This window comes from Oncorhynchus clarkii, chromosome 32, assembly GCF_045791955.1.
Source record: "Oncorhynchus clarkii lewisi isolate Uvic-CL-2024 chromosome 32, UVic_Ocla_1.0, whole genome shotgun sequence".
NCBI lineage: Eukaryota > Metazoa > Chordata > Actinopteri > Salmoniformes > Salmonidae > Oncorhynchus > Oncorhynchus clarkii.
In genome coordinates this window covers 5003669-5024950 of record NC_092178.1, presented here as the reverse complement: position 1 = coordinate 5024950, position 21282 = coordinate 5003669, and the positions used below count along the sequence as shown (strand labels likewise).

General features: G+C 45.6%; 2 protein-coding genes across 2 annotated transcripts in view; one reads left to right on the top strand and one right to left on the bottom strand.

The window, feature by feature from the left end:
* Window positions 1-872: 872 nt before the first annotated feature.
* LOC139392189 (telomerase reverse transcriptase) lies at window positions 873-16596 on the top strand. Its single transcript, XM_071139975.1, has 16 exons — window positions 873-1508; window positions 1790-3320; window positions 3456-3645; window positions 4268-4421; window positions 4522-4689; window positions 6282-6443; window positions 6565-6666; window positions 6873-6958; window positions 8137-8253; window positions 8772-8843; window positions 11335-11523; window positions 13689-13815; window positions 13924-13985; window positions 14688-14812; window positions 14981-15118; window positions 16222-16596. The coding sequence occupies exons 1-16, from the start codon at window positions 1293-1295 to the stop codon at window positions 16323-16325; spliced, it is 3543 nt and encodes a 1180-aa protein (XP_070996076.1). The 5' UTR covers window positions 873-1292; the 3' UTR covers window positions 16326-16596.
* A 1387-nt stretch (window positions 16597-17983) lies between these two features.
* The window catches only part of LOC139391606 (sodium-dependent neutral amino acid transporter B(0)AT1-like), a 30292-nt gene continuing 26993 nt past the window's right edge, over window positions 17984-21282 (bottom strand). The window contains exon 13 of the mRNA XM_071138978.1: window positions 17984-18196. Coding sequence (XP_070995079.1) covers window positions 17984-18196 — 213 coding nt within the window. The remainder of the gene's footprint in view (window positions 18197-21282) is intronic.

Genomic DNA, 21282 nt, shown 5'->3' with positions numbered 1-21282 from the left:
GTCTCTGTACCTGAACAAATATTATTTGTTTTGCCGAGATGGCAGTCAACGTTATTGTGTATTCTACGTAATGATACCACAACGTCATTTAGCAACAAATCAACCTGCCTCTAGCAATGTAGTATATTTAATTCAACTGCTAATAATACTAGGTCAATTTCACATTCACAAATGGTCTAATTCAGAAACCTAACTTTTTTCACTTAATAAATGAGTTTAAACTTTAACTAAAATGGAAAACAAAAAGGCAATTAAAACTTGTATTAGTAATGGATATGATTTGTTTGTTTAGGATTCCTGGCAATGTAAATAGTTTGTTTGTATGCTTGTTTGCATGTGACTATTCCTCTTTTGTTTGTTGATATTTGTTTAAATTATTATTAAAAAAAATTTAAACCTGCTTGAAGCAACTTCCGCTGAAAATGAGTTGGCAACACTGGTCATTACTGCCAAGCACAGGTCGGCTGATTCCGCAGTAGGAAATCACTGTGTCACCTACAACACTTTATGAACGTCATATCTATCTGTTGTTTCACTGCGCTACACGGAATACAATCATATTTCATCAAAGTAGATTAAGTAGACAATATACTTAAAAAAAATATATATATTTATTTTTTACAGTGATGGCATATTTCTAAATAAACCGAGTGATTTTATTGAGGGTGCAGAATAGGTCAAAAACAATACTTGGATTTTAATTCAGACACGGGATTTTTTGGGGGGGTTGCATGTCATTTTTATTTAGGCCTTTTTGTAGAAGTACATAACGACCACTATAAAATTAGTTGCTCAGCGAAACTCCATTCTTTGGTAAGTACCGAATTTATTTGGCCAATATTAAACTTGAGAAGCAGATGAATAGCAAGTTGAATGTCTGCTTCCGGGGCTTGAGAATGCAATTTGGGTTCATTCTCTCCGGCATTTCTCTATTTCTAGTTCATTATTATAGTGTACTTTTTTATTGTGAACAATTTACTGCATTGTTAGGAGCTGGTAACATGAGCATTTCGCTACACTCGTTATAACATCTGCTAAACCGTATAACGCGACCAATAAACCTTGATTTTGGACTAACGTTAGAGGGTGACGTTTTCTAGCTTCCGATTCGTTGAGCGCCTGAAAGTGGGATCAGAAACAAGTATGAACGGTGTATCGCTGGTTGTCGGATTCCGAAACAGACAAACGACATCTCTAGGCTACACAGAGTGACATTAATAAATGGGCACAACAATGCAGCTTTACTACGAGATAGTAGTAGTAGTAGTAAGTAACTAGGATATCCGTTCAGAATGCCCAGTGGCGATATGACACGTGTGCTCGGCATACTCGGCTCTCTGTATCGGCACGTCGAGACCCTGGAGGAGTTTGCAGACCATATTGTATTCAGGGAGGGACAGAGAGCGGTGCTCATCGAACCGACAGATACAACGCGCTTCATATCGTTTGTCCGGGGAGTGTTTGTCTGCACGGATAAAACCCTACAGGACGTCCCCAGCTGCAATCAGGTACATGTGTAGTTGGCTAGTTACAGAACTAAAGCGTAGTCTAAGTAACTAGCTATCTAACAGCATGGAGTAGCCGAGTTTTTACTTAGCCAGCTTGGTTCAATATTTGCAATGAAATGCAACGTTTTGAACTGACATTTGACTTTTAAGAGAGGTGTTTTGTATTGTTTTACAGTGCTATGTTTGACCCCCAAAAGCCATGGGTTAAAATGCACAGAGACAGACACACACAAAACATTGTGCCAGTTATGTTGACGTATTGATTTAAATGTCGTCCTTAGATCAGCACCGTGCCTGAGCTGTTGGCGTTCGTGTTGAACAACATCAAGAGGAAAAAGAAAAGGAATGTCCTGGCGCACGGTTATGGTTACACGTTCCAGGACCGCGACGCAGACCAGTTTAAGTTTCATGGCGAGATCACTCAGAGTGCCGTGTACATCCACTGCAGCGACTTATGGAAGAGGGCCTGCCAGCGCCTCGGCACGGACATCTCCAAGTACCTCCTGGAGAGCTGTTCCTTGTTCGTGACGGTGCCGCCGTCGTCCGCGTTCCAGGTGTGCGGCGTGCCTGTGTACGACCGCGTTTCCATGTCAACGGGTATCTCTAGGTTCCACCTGGGATACAAACGGAATGGTACTACTAGGAACAGCAGAGGGAGAAGTAAGGAGGTCAGAAATGGGGGATGGGAATTTCAGGGTTCTGCTGGGAGAAATAGGAGAAGGGATGGAGGTAGAGACACTGGGAAAAGGAAGGGAGACAAGGTCAGTTTGGGAGGGAAGAGGAAGAGGGAGGAGGTGGAAGGAGATGTGTGTTTGCCTGGAAAAAGGAGATGCACTCAAAGAGAAGCTCCCACAGTCTCCAGTGGGACTAGCGATCGTAAGCACAGAACACTGGAAACAAATGGGGTCAAGAGACCAGTGGAGGTTATTTCTCTCACCAAGGGACCCACACAGAGCCTACAGGTTTTCAATGGTTCTAGCAATGTGGAACAGGTGTCAGCAGAAATGGAACGTCTCAGGAAGCCAATGGAGAAACTGTCTGGACCCGGAAGACCATTGGAGGCTGTGATGGTCACCATAGCACCCGCCGAGAGCTCTAAACAGGTCTCCAACGGCACAGGTAATATCGAGCAGATGTCAATGAAAACAGGACATAGAAGGCCAGCGGCTGTAGTCCCAAGACCAGTAGAAGAACAGTCTGGACCCGTATCGGCCACCGTCCATGTAGAGGGGGGCCCTAGTTGGAGAACAGGGTCGTTCCCACCGCTCCCCCACTCCCAGTGTTTCATCCGCACCCTGGGCATGCTCTACGGAGGGCGGGGCATGCGCCGCTTCCTACTAAACAGGAAGAGGAAAAGTAGGGACGAGGGGCCCAGGCGACTGCAGGGGCGAGACTTAGTGAGACTGGTCTTCTTTGAAGGCGTGGCCTATCTGAACGGAACAGAAAGGAAGCCTGAGAGACTTCCCAGAAGATTTTTCACCTTGGTGCCTCTGTTTTGTCAGTTGTTACGTCGACACAGGAGGTGTCCCTATTCTAAGATACTGCAGAGGGTTTGTCCAGCAGTGGGACAGGGGGATATGGCCTCCCTCCTGCCCCAGCACAGTGCACCTCACCGGGTGTACCTCTTTGTCAGAGAGTGCCTCAACGCGGTGGTCCCCTCGGAGTTCTGGGGGTCGGACCATAACCGATTCAAATTCCTGTCCGCAGTCAGGAACTTCCTGTCCATGGGCAAGTTTGAGAGGATGTCATTGGCTGAGCTGATGTGGAAGATGAAGGTGAATGACTGTGATTGGCTGAAGATCAGCAAGACAGGTCAGTTCCTCTTCCACTACTTTCCCAGACTCTTAACTATGCCCCCTTCTCTCTCTCTGTCTCCTTCTCCATCCAGCTTCCATTAAATCTGTTACTTACCTTCAGTCCACCCATTCTAACCCCTCTCATCCCCAGGCCGCTGCCCGCCCAGTGAGCTGTCGTATCGGACGCGGGTGCTAGGCCAGCTCCTGGCTTGGCTGCTGGATGGCTATGTGCTAGGCCTGGTGAGAGCTATGTTCTACGTCACAGAGAGCATGGGACAGAAGAACGCACTGCGCTTCTACAGATACCAGGTCTGGGCCAAGCTGCAGGAGCTGGCTTTCAGGTATTATACACAGTTACACATGTACGAACATGATAATTTTTATCTGTCTCACTATCATACACAGCCCTCAGTTGTTTAGTCACTCAGACTTAAACAAAATCTCGCTGTGTCTCGCTCTGTCGCTGTGTCTCGCTCTGTCGCTGTGTCTCGCTCTGTCGCTGTGTCTCGCTCTGTCGCTGTGTCTCGCTGTGTCTCGCTGTGTCTCGCTCTGTCTCTGTGTCTCGCTCTGTCTCTGTGTCTCGCGCTGTCTCTGTGTCTCGCGCTGTCTCTGTGTCTCGCGCTGTCTCTGTGTCTCGCTCGCTCTGTCGCTGTGTCTCGCTCGCTCTGTCGCTGTGTCTCGCTCTGCTCTGTCGCTGTGTGTCGCTGTGTCTCGCTCTGTCTCTGTCGCTGTGTCTCGCTCTGTCTCTGTCGCTGTGTCTCTCTCGCTCTGTCTCTGTCGCTGTGTCTCTCTCGCTCTGTCTCTGTGTCTCGCTCGCTCTGTTGCTGTGTCTCGCTCTGTCGCTGTGTCTCGCTCGCTCTGTTGCTGTGTCTTGCTCGGTCTCGCTGTGTCTCGCTCTGTCTCGCTCCCGCTCACTTTAACTCTGTGGTCAGCGTTGACTAATTGTTATGACCTTGTTCCCAGTGGTCACCTCTCTAAAGGTCAGATGTCAGAGTTGACCCTGGCCCAGGTGACGTCGCTCCCCAAAACCACTGTCCCCTCCCGCCTCCGCTTCATCCCCAAGACCGAAGGGATGAGACCCATCACACGGGTCATAGGGGCTGACGCCAAAACAAGGGTATGACTTTGACCCCTTTTTAATAAGAACTGTTTTCTTAAGTTTATGTTTGTATCTGTCTTGCTGTCAATGTGTGTGTGTGTGTTGTCTGTCCCTCCAGTTGTTCCAGACCCGTGTGAAGGAGCTGTTAGATGTGCTAGGTGTCTGTGTACGGTCCTCTCCCTCTCTCCTGGGCTCTACAGTGTGGGGGTTGACCGACATCCACAGAGTCCTCTCTTCCATCACCCCTGCTCAGAAAGACAAACCACAGCGGCTCTACTTTGTCAAGGTTGATCTGACCGTTTCATTCCATAGTTCTATACCTTTACTCCCCCCTCCCCTCTCATTTTCTCTCCACTTGCTCTCTCTCTCTCCCCCAGGGGTGAAAGTAAGCTGGTACAGTACAGCGTCCCGGTAAAATAAATAGTGTGGGTACGCCCTACCGGTAAAACATGAGCCTATCACAATGAAAACAAAATGTCAAGAGAACTGTAGGCTATTAGATCGTTGTTAATCATTATCGTATCCAGTATGTACTGTACATTACCGTATCCAGTATGTACTGTACATTACCGTATCCAGTATGTACTGTACATTACCATACCAGTATGTACTGTACATTACCGTACCAGTATGTACTGTACATTACCGTTCCAGTATGTACTGTACATTACCGTATCCAGTATGTACTGTACATTACCGTATCCAGTATGTACTGTACATTACCGTATCCAGTATGTACTGTACATTACCGTATCCAGTATGTACTGTACATTACCGTATCCAGTATGTACTGTACATTGTGGGGCGGCAGGTAGCCTAGTGGTTAGAGCGTTGGACTAGTAACCGAAAGGTTGAATGATCGAATCCCTGAGCTGATAAGGTAAAAATCGGTCGTTCTGCCCCCTGAACAGGCAGTTAACCCACTGTTCCTAGACCAGGTAACCCACTGTTCCTAGACCAGTTAACCCACTGTTTCTAGGCCGTTATTGTAAAATAAGATTTTGTTCATAACTGACTTGCCTCGCTAAATAACCTTACATAAAGGTAAAATTAAAAAACATTATCACACGTCAGAGTGCTGAAAAATCAGAGGATGAACTTAAACGGTTGGTAGGCCTATAGCCTACTCTCCAAAACGCCATGTGGTTCAACAGGCAGAGATGAGTGGCTGAAAACCAGGACGTGCGCGGATAATTCTGACCTGTTTTGGCAATCGCCAAATGTGACACTTGTTGTTGTCTTGCGTAACGGATGTCTCTTCCCATTCACCAAGGTTTGGAGCCTGGGGAATATGTTGGAGAAATACAAAAACAATAATTCCACAGTAAAAGGTCATTTCATTTTTTTTTTTTTAAGTTAAATGACGTCTTTATGACTCGGCCCACAGAGATGCTAATGAATGAACATTCTAATTGTAGTTCTGTGGTTGGGCCTCACGGCCGGCCCATGCGGCGGTATTTGCCGAGATGATAAACTGACCAACACCTCCCATTATTCTGCCCCCCCACAAAAAAAAAACGAACTCAGCCAGTGACGTGAGGGCTCGCTCTCTGTCTTGTTCTCTTTACCAGTCAACCCACTGTTCCTAACCCCCCCCCCCCCACTCTCTCTCTCCACCATCTCTCTCTACCACCCTCATCTCTCTTTCTCTCAATTCAAAGGGCTTTATTGGCATGGGAAACATGCCAAAGCAAGTGAAATAGTTAATAGTCATAAATGAACAAACATTAGACTCTCAAAAAGTTTCAAAGGAATAGAGACATTTAAAATGTAATATTATGGCTGTATACCGTGTTGTAACGAAGTGCAACTAGTTAAAGTACAAAACGGGAACATAAATAAACCTAAATGTAATCTCTCTTACCACCCCTCTCTCAGGTGGATGTGAGTGGGGCCTATGACAGTCTACCCCACACTCAGCTCTTGGAGGTGATTGGTCAGGTCCTGTCACATGTGCAGCAAGAGCTTTTCTCAGTGCGACGCTATGCCAAAGTGTGGGCCGACACCCACGAGGGCCTCAAGAAGACCTTTGTCAGACAGGTACAGCACACACACCCTTACCAGTCCTTTGTCTCGCCAAACTTGTCCCCCCCAACGCACAACTTTGTTTCGTTTACATTTGTCTGTGTTCTTGTGTCCATTTTGTGTGTCTTCCGTGTAGGCAGACTTCACGGAAGACACTGTGTCGTCCACCAACATGAAAGGCTTTGTGATGTCACTGCAGAGAGAGGGCAAAGTTCACGATGCCATACTGGTGGAGCAGGTGAGAGGATGGAATGGCAGCCATTTTTGAAGAAGTGCTACAGCGGTATCCTACCATACCAATAACTATTTCATTCCTTCTAGAATTGTCCCAACACAGCACCCATTTTAATAGTAAATCCCAACTCTTCCTGGCTGAGGTGTTCTAACGCTAGTGCGCATTCTAACGCTAGTGCGCATTCTAACGCTAGTGTTATCTTCTGTCAGCATTTCTCCACAGATATTCATGGCAAAGACGTCTTGGAGTTCTTCACCCAGATGCTCTCTAGCTGTGTTGTCCAGTTTGGGAAGAAGTGAGACGATTATATTTTCTCTTTCTCAAACTTTTTATAAAAAAAACAAACATTTACATACTTTGTTTTTGTGTCAAATTTTTATCCCATTATTCTTTAATGACTGAGTTTCTCTGAAGTCTCTACATACTTCAGTCTGTCTAATGCCCCCCTCCCCCTGTCTAATGCCCCCCTCCCCCTGTCTAATGCCCCCCTCCCCCTGTCTAATGTCCCCCCCCTGTCTAATGTCCCCCCCCTGTCTAATTCCCCCCCCCCCCCCCCTGTCTAATGCCCCCCCCCTGTCTAATGCCCCCCCCCTGTCTAATGCCCCCCCCCGTCTAATGTCCCCCCCCCTGTCTAATGACCCCCTCCCCTGTCTAATGCCCCCCTCCCCTGTCTAATGCCCCCCTCCCCTGTCTAATGCCCCCCTCCCCTGTCTAATGCCCCCCTCCCCTGTCTAATGTCCCCCCCGTCTAATGTCCCCCCCCTTTCTAATGCCCCCCCCTGTCTAATGCCCCCCCTGTCTAATGCCCCCCCTGTCTAATGCCCCCCCCCGTCTAATGTCCCCCCCCTGTCTAATGCCCCCCTCCCCTGTCTAATGCCCCCCTCCCCTGTCTAATGCCCCCCTCCCCTGTCTAATGCCCCCCTCCCCTGTCTAATGTCCCCCCCTCTAGTGTCCCCCCCCTTTCTAATGCCCCCCCTGTCTAATGCCCCCCCCCCTAATGCCCCCCCCTGTCTAATGTCTAATGCCCCCCCCCCCCCTGTCTAATGCCCCCCCTGTCTCTAATGCCCCCCCCCTGTCTAATGCCCCCCCCCCCCTGTCTAATGCCCCCCCCCCTGTCTAATGTCTAATGGTCCCCCCCCCCCCTGTCTAATGGCCCCCCCCCCTGTCTAATGGCCCCCCCCTGTCTAATGGCCCCCCCCTGTCTAATGCCCCCCCCTGTCTAATGGCCCCCCCCTGTCTAATGGCCCCCCCCTGTCTAATGGCCCCCCCCTGTCTAATGCCCCCCCCTGTCTAATGTGCCCCCCCCTGTCCCCCCCTGTCCCCCCCCCTGTCTAATGTCCCCCCCCCTGTCCCCCCCCCCTGTCTAATGTCCCCCCCCCCCCTGTCTAATGTCCCCCCCCCCCCTGTCTAATGTCCCCCCCCCCTGTCTAATGTCCCCCCCCCCTGTCTAATGCCCCCCCCCCCTGTGTTGTAGATCGTTCCGTCAGTGTCAGGGGATTCCTCAGGGTTCCGCGGTGTCGTCTCTGCTGTGCTGCCTCTGTTACGGCCACATGGAGAACCTTCTGTTTCCTAACGTCAGTCGGCGAGGAGGGTGAGGAAGAGGTTGGGAAGTTAAACAAGGGGTTGTATAAATAACCTTTGACTGACTGACGGACAAGCATAGTGGATATCATTTTTTTTTTTGACCAGTGACTTTTCTCTTCTTTTCAGATATTAAATAACGTCCGTGTTGTGATCTGCTGTGCATATGATTTAATCTAAACCCAAATCCCCAAACATTTAATTCACCTCGGATCAAATTCCTCTTGTCTGTCAGTCAAACTTCTTGAATAACTCCCAACTCACCATCAGAGGGCAACCTTTGAAAGGTGTCTGACCTGTTGTCTCTGCCTCTCTCTGTCAGGCGTCTAACCTGTTATCTCTGCCCCTCTCTGTCAGGCGTCTAACCTGTTATCTCTGCCTCTCTCTGTCAGGCGTCTAACCTGTTATCTCTGCCCCTCTCTGTCAGGCGTCTAACCTGTTATCTCTGCCTCTCTCTGTCAGGCGTCTAACCTGTTATCTCTGCCTCTCTCTGTCAGGCGTCTAACCTGTTATCTCTGCCTCTATCAGGTGTCTGATGAGACTGGTTGACGATTTCCTCCTCATCACTCCTGACCTGAGCCAGGCACAGACCTTCCTCAAGTAGGTCCCATTTCTCTCCTATGTAACCTTCCTGACCTGTACTAACCATTTTCATATATAACCTTCCTGACCTATACTAACCATTACAATATACAGTGCCTTGCGAAAGTATTCGGCCCCCTTGAACTTTGCGACCTTTTGCCACATTTCAAGCTTCAAACATAAAGATATAAAACTGTATTTTTTTGTGAAGAATCAACAACAAGTGGGACACAATCATGAAGTGGAATGACATTTATTGGATATTTCAAACTTTTTTAACAAATCAAAAACTGAAAAATTGGGCATGCAAAATTATTCAGCCCCCTTAAGTTAATACTTTGTAGCGCCACCTTTTGCTGCGATTACAGCTGTAAGTCGCTTGGGGTATGTCTATCAGTTTTGCACATCGAGAGACTGAATTTTTTTCCCATTCCTCCTTGCAAAACAGCTCGAGCTCAGTGAGGTTGGATGGAGAGCATTTGTGAACAGCAGTTTTCAGTTCTTTCCACAGATTCTCGATTGGATTCAGGTCTGGACTTTGACTTGGCCATTCTAACACCTGGATATGTTTATTTTTGAACCATTCCATTGTAGATTTTGCTTTATGTTTTGGATCATTGTCTTGTTGGAAGACAAATCTCCGTCCCAGTCTCAGGTCTTTTGCAGACTCCATCAGGTTTTCTTCCAGAATGGTCCTGTATTTGGCTCCATCCATCTTCCCATCAATTTGAACCATCTTCCCTGTCCCTGCTGAAGAAAAGCAGGCCCAAACCATGATGCTGCCACCACCATGTTTGACAGTGGGGATGGTGTGTTCAGTGTGATGAGCTGTGTTGCTTTTACGCCAAACATAACGTTTTGCATTGTTGCCAAAAAGTTCAATTTTGGTTTCATCTGACCAGAGTACCTTCTTCCACATGTTTGGTGTGGCTTGTGGCAAACTTTAAACGACACTTTTTATGGATATCTTTAAGAAATGGCTTTCTTCTTGCCACTCTTCCATAAAGGCCAGATTTGTGCAATATACGACTGATTGTTGTCCTATGGACAGAGTCTCCCACCTCAGCTGTAGATCTCTGCAGTTCATCCAGAGTGATCATGGGCCTCTTGGCTGCATCTCTGATCAGTCTTCTCCTTGTATGAGCTGAAAGTTTAGAGGGACGGCCAGGTCTTGGTAGATTTGCAGTGGTCTGATACTCCTTCCATTTCAATATTATCGCTTGCACAGTGCTCCTTGGTATGTTTAAAGCTTGGGAAATCTTTTTGTATCCAAATCCGGCTTTAAACTTCTTCACAAAAGTATCTCGGACCTGCCTGGTGTGTTCCTTGTTCTTCATGATGCTCTCTGCGCTTTTAACGGACCTCTGAGACTATCAGTGCAGGTGCATTTATACGGAGACTTGATTACACACAGGTGGATTGTATTTATCATCATTAGTCATTTAGGTCAACATTGGATCATTCAGAGATCCTCACTGAACTTCTGGAGAGAGTTTGCTGCACTGAAAGTAAAGGGGCTGAATCATTTTGCACGCCCAATTTTTCAGTTTTTGAAATATCCAATAAATGTCGTTCCACTTCATGATTGTGTCCCACTTGTTGTTGATTCTTCACACAAAAAGACAGTTTTATATCTTCATGTTTGAAGCCTGAAATGTGGCAAAAGGTCGCAAAGTTCAAGGGGGCCGAATACTTTCGCAAGGCACTGTATAACCTTCCTGACCTATGCTAACCATTACCATATATAACCTTCCTGACCTGTGCTAACCATTGCCATATATAACCTTCCTGACCTATGCTAACCATTACCATATATAACCTTCCTGACCTATGCTAACCATTGCCATATATAACCTTCCTGACCTATGCTAACCATTACCATATATAACCTTCCTGACCTATGCTAACCATTGCCATATATAACCTTCCTGACCTGTGCTAACCATTACCATAAATAACCTTCCTGACCTGTGCTAACCATTACCATATATAACCTTCCTGACCTGTGCTAACCATTACCATATATAACCTTCCTGACCTGTGCTAACCATTACCATATATAACCTTCCTGACCTATGCTAACCATTACCATAAATACCCTTCCTGACCTGTGCTAACCATTACCATATATAACCTTCCTGACCTGTGCTAACCATTACCATATATAACCTTCCTGACCTGTGCTAACCATTACCATATATAACCTTCCTGACCTGTGCTAACCATTACCATATGTGGATGAGCTATAGCTTAATGGATCAGTGGCTAGGGCCAACTATACAATGTGAAAGTAAATTTCACATTTTGTTGAGGTCATGTCCTTGTTGTGTAACAATTTCTGCCTCCAAGTCTGTAAAATCAACCGTTGGTTTCTATATTTTGGGTGTCTCCAGTGGGTCCTGCTAAATGCTTTGCAAGTGAATGACTACTTGCTTCCGTTACATATTTCCCCCATCCCCACACGTTTGATGTATTTCCTGTCTATGATGTCATTTCCTCCTGTTCTTAGGACCCTGATGGCGGGGGTACCACGGTACGGGTGTGTGGTGAACCCCCAGAAGGTGGCTGTTAACTTCCCTTTGGGTGAGTGGGGGTCCTGTCCTGCTGGGGTACGCGTGCTGCCTTTACACTGTCTGTTCCCCTGGTGTGGACTATTGCTGAATACTCACACCCTGGACGTCCACAACAACTACGCCAGGTAATATATATATATACTCTGGAGTTGGTCCTCCCTTTGCTGCTATAACAGCCTCCAGTGGTCTGCGAATGCTGTTCCACTAGATGTTGAGACGTTGCTGCTGGGACTTGCTTCCAATCAGCCGTAAGAGCATTGGTGAGGTCGGGCACTGATGTTTTAGCGATTTAGGCCTGGCTCGCTGTCGGTTGTTCCAATTCATCCTGAAGATGTTCCATAGGGGTTGAGGTCAGGGCTCTGCGCAGGCCAGTCAAGTTCTTCCACACCGATCTCAACAAACCATTTCTCTATGGACCTCACTTTGTGCACAGGGGGCCTTGTCATGCTGAAACAGGAAAGGGCCTTCCCCAAACTGTTGCCACAAAGTTGGAAGCACAGAATCCTCTAGAATGTCATTGTATAATGTAGCGTTAAGATTTCCCTTCACTGGAACTAAGGGGCCTAGACTGAACCATGAAAAACAGCCCCAGACCATTATTCCTCCTCCACCAAACTTTACAGTCAGCACTATGCATTTGGCCAAGTAGCGCCCTCCTGGCATCCGCCAAACCCACATTAGTCCGTCGGACTGCCAGATGGTGAAGTGCGGTTAATCACGCCAGATAACGTGTTTCCACTCCTCCTGAGTCCACTGGCGTTGAGCTTTACCCGACTCCAGCTGGCGCTTGGCATTGGTGGGAAACATGTGGAGATCATCGATGTAACTACTCTCTGTCTCACAATGACCTGGTGGTTGGAACTAAAAAATTACACATTTGGACTCATCAGACCGAAGGACAGATTTTCCTCCGGTCTAATGTCCACTGCTCGTGTTTCTTGGCCCAAGGAAGTCTCTTCTTATTGGTGTCCTTTAGTGGTGGTTTCTTTGCAGCAATTTGACCATGAAGGCCTGATTGACCGGGTCTCCTCTGAACAGTTGATGTTGAGATGTGTCTGTTACTTGAACTCTATGAAGCATTTATTCGGGCTGCAATTTGTGAGGATGGTAACTCTAAGGAACTTGTCCTTTGCAGCAGAGGTAACTCTGGGTCTTCCTTTCCTGTGGCGGTCCTCATGAGAGCCAGTTTCATCGTAGCGCTTGATGGTTTTTGCGACTACACTTGATGAGACTTTCAAAGTTCTGGATGTTTTCCATATTGACTGACCTTCATGTCTTAAAGTAACGATGGACTGTCGTTTGCCATAATATGGACTTGGTCTTTTACCAAATATGGCTATCTTCTGTATACCACCCCTACCTTGTCACAACACAGGTGATTGGCTCAAACAATTTATGAAGGAAAGAAATTACACAAATTGTCCCTTTTTAACAAGGCACACCTGTTAGTTGAAATGAATTCCAGGTGACTACCTCATGAAGCTGGTTGACAGAATGCCTGTGTGCAAAGCTGTCATCAAGGCAAAGGGTGGCTACTTTGCAGAATCTCAAATATCAAATATATATTTTGATTTAACACTTTTTCTGGTTACTACATGATTCCATATGTGTTGTTTAATAGTTTTAATGTCTTCACTATTATTCTACAATATAGAAAATAGTCAAAACTAAAGAAGAACCTTTTGAATGAGTAGTTCTAAAACATTTGACTGGGTGTGTGTGTGTGTGTGTGTGTGTTTTATAACTTTCATATTATAGGAATGATTTCAATCTTGTTGTAGTGCAACTTTGTTTCAGGCAACGTTTTTCAGAGGGGACACACTGAGCAACCCTGATGATGCAACTTCTGTTGCAAGCAACATAAATTCTGGCCAGATTTTAGATGGTTCTTTTAGCCTTTTGTACTAGAATGGGAATTTAGGAGGATGAATTCTCTGTTACCGAAGTCCTACTATCTCTGCCTGCCAGCTTGGAATCAATCTACTGTTATGGTTCCTGTCTCTCTCTGTTACGGCCTTTATGGGTTCTGGTAAATTGTGCTAAACTTCCTTGAACCCTGGCTGTACTTACTGGTATAGAGTTCTCTTAAATTCCCTCTGAGCAACAGTAGACGCCCATCTTAGTGGCACTGGGGAGGGGGGGGGTTCAGATTGTTTATGGGTCAATCCAACCTGTCTAATCGGATGAATATGAATAGAGTTGGTAAGGACGACTCTTAACAAACTGGATGTTTTCATTATGATAAGTAGGGCACAACGGAACCTGAGCTCTTCTTCCTCTCTCTTCTCAGCTACGCTGGCCTATCCCTGCGCTACAGCCTGACGCTAGGCTCCGCCCACTGCGCGGGGCAGCAAATGAAGAGGAAGCTCATGTCCATTCTTAGATTCAAGTGCCACGCCCTCTTCCTGGACCTCAAAGTGAGTCATGCTCTGCTATATGATGACCACCTGTCCATCAATTGCTTGTCCACTCTCTATCCCACCTGACGTGGGACTGTCATCCAATGCCTGTTGTGTATATTTCAGACCAACTCCCTGGAGGCTGTCTATAGCAACATCTATAAGTTAGTGTTGCTGCACGCGTTCAGGTAAGGTAGCCTATGGTCTGACCCGAAAAATGACCTTTTCAGTGGTTTGACGTCTCACTTCGGCCCTACGTGAAACGTGTGACCACACACACACACACACACACACACACACAGTGCCTGTCCCTGTCTCCTCCATCCAGAGTAAACAGAGAAGGACTTTATCCTCTCTGTCTGGAAGAAACCCATAGAGAATGTGTCTGGATGGAGCAGATTGATGGTTAACTAACTGTTTTATAGATGCAGTAATACACAGTAGTAGAAAGTATATCTCTCTATGGTTAATGTTTCCCTTTGGTTTATAAATTAAATCACCTGTATTCATTTATCTGTAATGGAGTCAATCATAGATTATTTTTTTTGGGGGGGGGGGGGTTTACCTTTTATTCCAAGAGTGGACACATTTAATTTCTCTTGTTTAACCATTTTAACTTCTAGTCACCCATAGCAGATTAATATGTATGGTACTTCTAGTCACCCATAGCAGATTAATATGTATGGTACTTCTAGTCACCCATAGCAGATTAATATGTATGGTACTTCTAGTCACCCATAGCAGATTAATATGCATGGAACTTCTAGTCACCCATAGCAGATTAATATGTATGGTACTTCTAGTCACCCATAACAGATTAATATGTATGGTACTTCTAGTCACCCATAACAGATTAATATGTATGGTACTTTTTGTGGTTGTGGCGTTAGGTTCCATGCCTGTGCACAGAGTTTGCCGTTTGGTCAGAAAGTGGGCGGAAACCACTCGTACTTCCTCAATCTGATCTGGGACTTGGCGGAGTACACCAACCAGCTAGTCAGACTCTGCAACAAAGGCAAGCCTGAGATTTTGACTACTTAATATAGGACTCTCCGTACTCTCTGTGTGTTTTTAGCTTCCAGCTCACTCTCACCTTCTCCATCTCTGTCCCCTCATCGTCACTGTGGTCTTGACTAGTTAAGTGTACTGATAATTATTCTCTCCCCCCACCCCCCTCCTCCAGGTGTGTCTCTAGGCTGTAAGGCTTTAACAGGTAGCCTTCAGTATGAGGCAGTAGAACTGATATACTGTCTGGCCTTCCTGTTGGTTCTGTCCCGTCATCGCCCCCTCTACTACCATCTCCTCGCTCCGCTACGCACACGTACGTACCCACCCTACTCCACGTTGTTGTTGTTGTTGTCTCCCTTCACCAATATATTCCTGAAATATACTAGACTGTAAATGCATTAAACTTGCAAGATAACTGCAACACTGTGAAGGTATATATCATGGTTCTTACTGGCATTGAAGACAGCGAGATCCAGTATTGATATGATCAGGTTAGTGGTTATTGATCTAATATTGACATGATCAGGTTAGTGGTTATTGATCCAGTATTGACATGATCAGGTTAGTGGTTAATGATCCAGTATTGATATGATCAGGTTAGTGGTTATTGATCCAGTATTGATATGATCAGGTTAGTGGTTATTGATCCAGTATTGATATGATCAGGTTAGTGGTTATTGATCCAGTATTGACATGATCAGGTTAGTGGTTATTGATCCAGTATTGACATGATCAGGTTAGTGGTTATTGATCCAGTATTGACATGATCAGGTTAGTGGTTATTGATCCAGTATTGATATGATCAGGTTAGTGGCTATTGATCCAGTATTGATATGATCAGGTTAGTGGTTATTGATCCAGTATTGATATGATCAGGTTAGTGGTTATTGATCCAGTATTGATATGATCAGGTTAGTGGTTATTGATCCAGTATTGATATGATCAGGCTAGTGGTTATTGATCCAGTATTGACATGATCAGGTTAGTGGTTATTGATCCAGTATTGATATGATAGTGAAAGGACGGGTGTGGGCAACACAGGCCACAGGCAGTGCAGGTCCAGAGGTGCCTACCCTCATAGTAAAGGGTCAGTAAGTGTGGAGGTTGTCATTAAGTTAATTTATATATATATTGTTGTGTGTTAACTGGAGAGTGAGGTGAAAGGTAGGAGAGATAGTGCTGAAAGAGCGGTGGGCCAGATGTGAAACCGGAGACGGTACATGAGCTCCAGAGGTCTTAGACAGGTAGACCACCCTGGGCCACGTCGAGTTCATTTCTAAAGATCGGAACATCCCACTGGATCGGACACATTTTTCTCTCGACCACTTAATGGACGCCTAACTGTTTATTTACCTGCCATAGTCGGTGGCTGTGTATGAGTCAGCTTTAATTGTGTGTTTCTCTCTGGCTGTACAGGTAAGAGGAAGCTGGAGGGGAAGCTGGAGGGTTTGAGATTGGCCCGAATCAGACAGGCTGCCACACCCAAAATGCCTGAAGACTTCAAGGCCATCCGGGCCTAGAGGAGAATTTCCACTACTGTGACCTCTTGCCCTCTGCTCCTTGTCACCTCTTAACCCTATAACTGTGCACAGCAGGTAGGGGGGGGCTTAAACAGTCGGGTCAGAATACTGTGTGGACAATTGTAAATTGTCCCGATGTCAATATTTTGGTTTGGTTGTATACTAGCTCATGTTTTGATTCTGTTGTACTTTTTAAAGCAGACCGAGGTTGTAGGTGACAAGTGACAATACATGTAATAAAGATTTCTGTAAGATCAACAGACCCATCTTTCTCTGGACTTTTGTCTGTTGATTCATCGAGTGCTCAGTAGCGAAAGGCAGTTCCTTTTGAGTCAGTCGACCTGGGTATAACATACTACGGAGAGTCACAGTTTCGCGACTTCTGTTGAAGCACCTAAAGTCACGCCTGACAAGGCCAATGAAATCTGTTCCTCGCTTGAAAGCACCACGTTACACAGGTGATGAGCGCTTGAGGCTCAGATGAATTCCTTCACCGCTGTGTGAACAGGAACAATGCACACTGCTAAAACAAACAATTGGAACACGAGACGGTCTTGCGAAACTAAACTGTCCCTTACTGATTGATATAGCGTGCTCACCTTCTAGACGGTGTCTGCTGGAGTTGGTATGGTTCTCCTTGTTTCCTACTCGACAACAATTAGTTATTCTTTTGTATGTCTTGGCCTGGTTATCCAGTATTGGCTGTAGGTGTCGGCTCTCCCTCCCTTAGACGACGAAGGTGAAACTGTGTGGGTTCATGTCCAAATAAAACAAAAACACGTTTGTTGACTGGTATGTCTGTACTCTAATCAGTTAAGGGGACAGCTGGTTCCCCTAGTAGTCCAGAACAAGTGGACAGCTGGTTCCCCTACTAGTCCAGAACAAGGGGGCAGCTGGTCCGTTGAAGATTGCTACTTCAAGTCGACAACTCTGGACATTCTGCTTACTCCCTATTCACCGGGACCGGAAAGAGGAAGCGGCTTGCGGCCTCTTAATGAGATTCCATCGGACAACAAATAGACCCGCCATTTTGCCCTCCCTGTTCCGTTGGTGAACGTGCTGGAGAACACAATGGATGAGTTCTATCAGGAGCTGAACGACTGTAATATTCTACAGTGAGCTACAAAACTAATTGGGACAGGGACATGTTTTTGGCTCTGTACTCCAGCACTTTGGGATTTGAAATACAACGACCGAGGTTAAAGTGCAGACTGTCAGATTTTTTATTTGAGGGTATTTTTTTACAGCACTTTTTGTACATACGGAGTAAAACAATCACTGTCCCAATACTTCTGGAGCTCACTGTATGTTTCTCGAGTCCTTGTCGATTTAACAACACAAACTGATGCTGGCACTAACACCGCACTCAACGAGCTGTATATGGCCATCTGCAAACAAGAAAATGCACCTCCAGAGGTGGCGCTTCTCGTAGTCGAAGATTTTTAATGCAGGCAAACTGTAATTCGTTTCATCACATTTTTACCAGCATGTCACCTGTGCACCGAGAAGCGACAACATTCTTGGTCACCTTTTACTCCAACCACAAACGCATTTACAAGGCTCTCTCTCTCTCTCTCTCCCTTTAACAAATATGACCATAATTATATCCTCCTGATTCCTGTTTACAATAAAAGCTCAAACAGGAAGTACAGTGTCTTCTAGGGTCTAGCTCTCTCTACAACGTAGCCTTCGTTGGCATAAGGATTCGGATCGTTGTGGAGACGGTCTTTAGAGTGTCTTCCTGACATGCAGCAGACGAGTCTGTAGATGGCCACCAGAGGGATGGAGATAACTGGTACTGAAGACAACAGGACACAGATGGCAAACACCCAGTCTGGATACGGCAGAACCTCTGTGTCGGGGAAGTTCACCTGCACAGACAGAATTAGAATAAAGAAAATGTTATTGTCTTCTCACAGGGCAAATCGCAAATGACACCTATTCCCTGTAGACTAGTGCACTGCTTATTAGGTGAGTACTATGTAGTCATCTGACTGTGGCTGTCTCAACTGAAACCCTAGTCCCGCTTATCACGCACTACTATTGTGTATATATTAAGGATGTCGCTCTCGTTGCTGGTGAGTCTCTGATCCACCTCTACGCAGACAACACCATTCTGTATACTTCTGGCCCTTCTTTGGACACTGTGTTAACTAACCTCCCGACGAGCTTCAATAGCATACAACACTCCTTCAGTGGCCTCCAACTGCTCTTAAACTCTAGTAAAACTAAATGCATGCTCTTCAACCGATCACTGCCCTCATCCACCCGCCCGACTAGCATCACTACTCTGGACGGTCCTGACTTAGAATACGTGGACAACTACAAATACCTTGGTGTCTGGTTAGACTGTAAACTCTCCTTCCAGACTCACATTAACCATCTCCAATCCAAAATTAAATCCAGAATCGGATTTCGCAACAAAACATCCTTCACTCATGCTGCCAAACATACCCTCGTAAAACTGACTATCCTACCGATCCTTGACTTCAGCGATGTCATTTACAAAATAGCCTCCAACACTCTTCTCAACAAACTGGATGTAATCTATTACAGTGCAATCCGTTTTGTCACCAAAGCCCCATATACCACCCACCACTGCGACCTGTACACTCTCATTGGCTGGCCCTCGCTTCATACTCGTCGCCAAACCCACTGGCTCCAGGTCATCTATAAGTCTTTACTAGGTAAAGCCCCGCCTTATCTCAGCTCACTTGTCACCATAGCAACACCCACCCATAGTGCACACTCCAGCAGGTATATTTCACTGGTCACCCCCAAAACCAACTCCTCCTTTTGGCCGCCTTTCCTTCCAATTCTCTGCTGTCAATGACGGGAACGAATTGCAAAAATCACTGAAGCTGGAGTCTTATATCTCCCTCTCTAACTTTAAGCACCAGCTGTCAGAGCAGTTTACCGATCACTGCACCTGTACATACAGTGCCTTGCGAAAGTATTTGGCCCCCTTGAACTTTGCGACCTTTTGCCACATTTCAGGCTTCAAACATAAAGATATAAAACTGTATTTTTTTGTGAAGAATCAACAACAAGTGGGACACAATCATGAAGTGGAACGACATTTATTGGATATTTCAAACTTTTTTAACAAATCAAAAACTGAAAAATTGGGCGTGCAAAATTATTCAGCCCCTTTACTTTCAGTGCAGCAAACTCTCTCCAGAAGTTCAGTGAGGATCTCTGAATGATCCAATGTTGACCTAAATGACTAATGATGATAAATACAATCCACCTGTGTGTAATCAAGTCTCCGTATAAATGCACCTGCACTGTGATAGTCTCAGAGGTCCGTTAAAAGCGCAGAGAGCATCATGAAGAACAAGGAACACACCAGGCAGGTCCGAGATACTGTTGTGAAGAAGTTTAAAGCCAGATTTGGATACAAAAAGATTTCCCAGGCTTTAAACATCCCAAGGAGCACTGTGCAAGCGATAATATTGAAATGGAAGGAGTATCAGACCACTGCAAATCTACCAAGACCTGGCCGTCCCTCTAAACTTTCAGCTCATACAAGGAGAAGACTGATCAGAGATGCAGCCAAGAGGCCCATGATCACTCTGGATGAACTGCAAAGATCTACAGCTGAGGTGGGAGACTCTGTCCATAGGACAACAATCAGTCCGTATATTGCACAAATCTGGCCTTTATGGAAGAGTGGCAAGAAGAAAGCCATTTCTTAAAGATATCCATAAAAAGTGTTGTTTAAAGTTTGCCACAAGCCACCTGGGAGACACACCAAACATGTGGAAGAAGGTGCTCTGGTCAGATGAAACCAAAATTGAACTTTTTGGCAACAATGCAAAACGTTATGTTTGGCGTAAAAGCAACACAGCTCATCACACTGAACACACCATCCCCACTGTCAAACATGGTGGTGGCAGCATCATGGTTTGGGCCTGCTTTTCTTCAGCAGGGACAGGGAAGATGGTTAAAATTGATGGGAAGATGGATGGAGCCAAATACAGGACCATTCTGGAAGAAAACCTGATGGAGTCTGCAGAAGACCTGAGACTGGGACGGAGATTTGTCTTCCAACAAGACAATGATCCAAAACATAAAGCAAAATCTACAATGGAATGGTTCAAAAATAAACATATCCAGGTGTTAGAATGGCCAAGTCAAAATCCAGACCTGAATCCAATCGAGAATCTGTGGAAAGAACTGAAAACTGCTGTTCACAAATGCTCTCCATCCAACCTCACTGAGCTCGAGCTGTTTTGCAAGGAGGAATGGGAAAAAAATTCAGTCTCTCTATGTGCAAAACTGATAGAGACATACCCCAAGTGACTTACAGCTGTAATCGCAGCAAAAGGTGGCGCTACAAAGTATTAACTTAAAGGGGCTGAATAATTTTGCACGCCCAATTTTTCAGTTTTTGATTTGTTAAAAAAGTTTGAAATATCCAATAAATGTCGTTCCACTTCATGATTGTGTCCCACTTGTTGTTGATTCTTCACAAAAAAAATACAGTTTTATATCTTTATGTTTGAAGCCTGAAATGTGGCAAAAGGTCGCAAAGTTCAAGGGGGCCGAATACTTTCGCAAGGCACTGTACATACTACATCAATTGGGCCGACCACCCAGTGCTCCCGCACATTGGCTAACCGGGCATCTGCATTGTGATCCACCACCCACCACCCCCTCCTTTACGCTGCTGCTACTCTCTGTTTATCATATATGCATAGTCACTTTAACGATACCTACATGTACATACTACCTCAATAAGCCTGACTAACAGGTGTCTGTATATCTTTTTTTCAAATGTCTTCTTACTGTTTTATTTCTTTACTTACCTACACACACACACACACACACACATACTTTTTTTTTTGGCACCATTGGTTAGAGCCTGTCAGTCAGCATTTCACTGTAAGGTCTACTACACCTGTTGTATTCAGCATTTCACTGTGAGGTCTACTACACCTGTTGTATTCAGCAT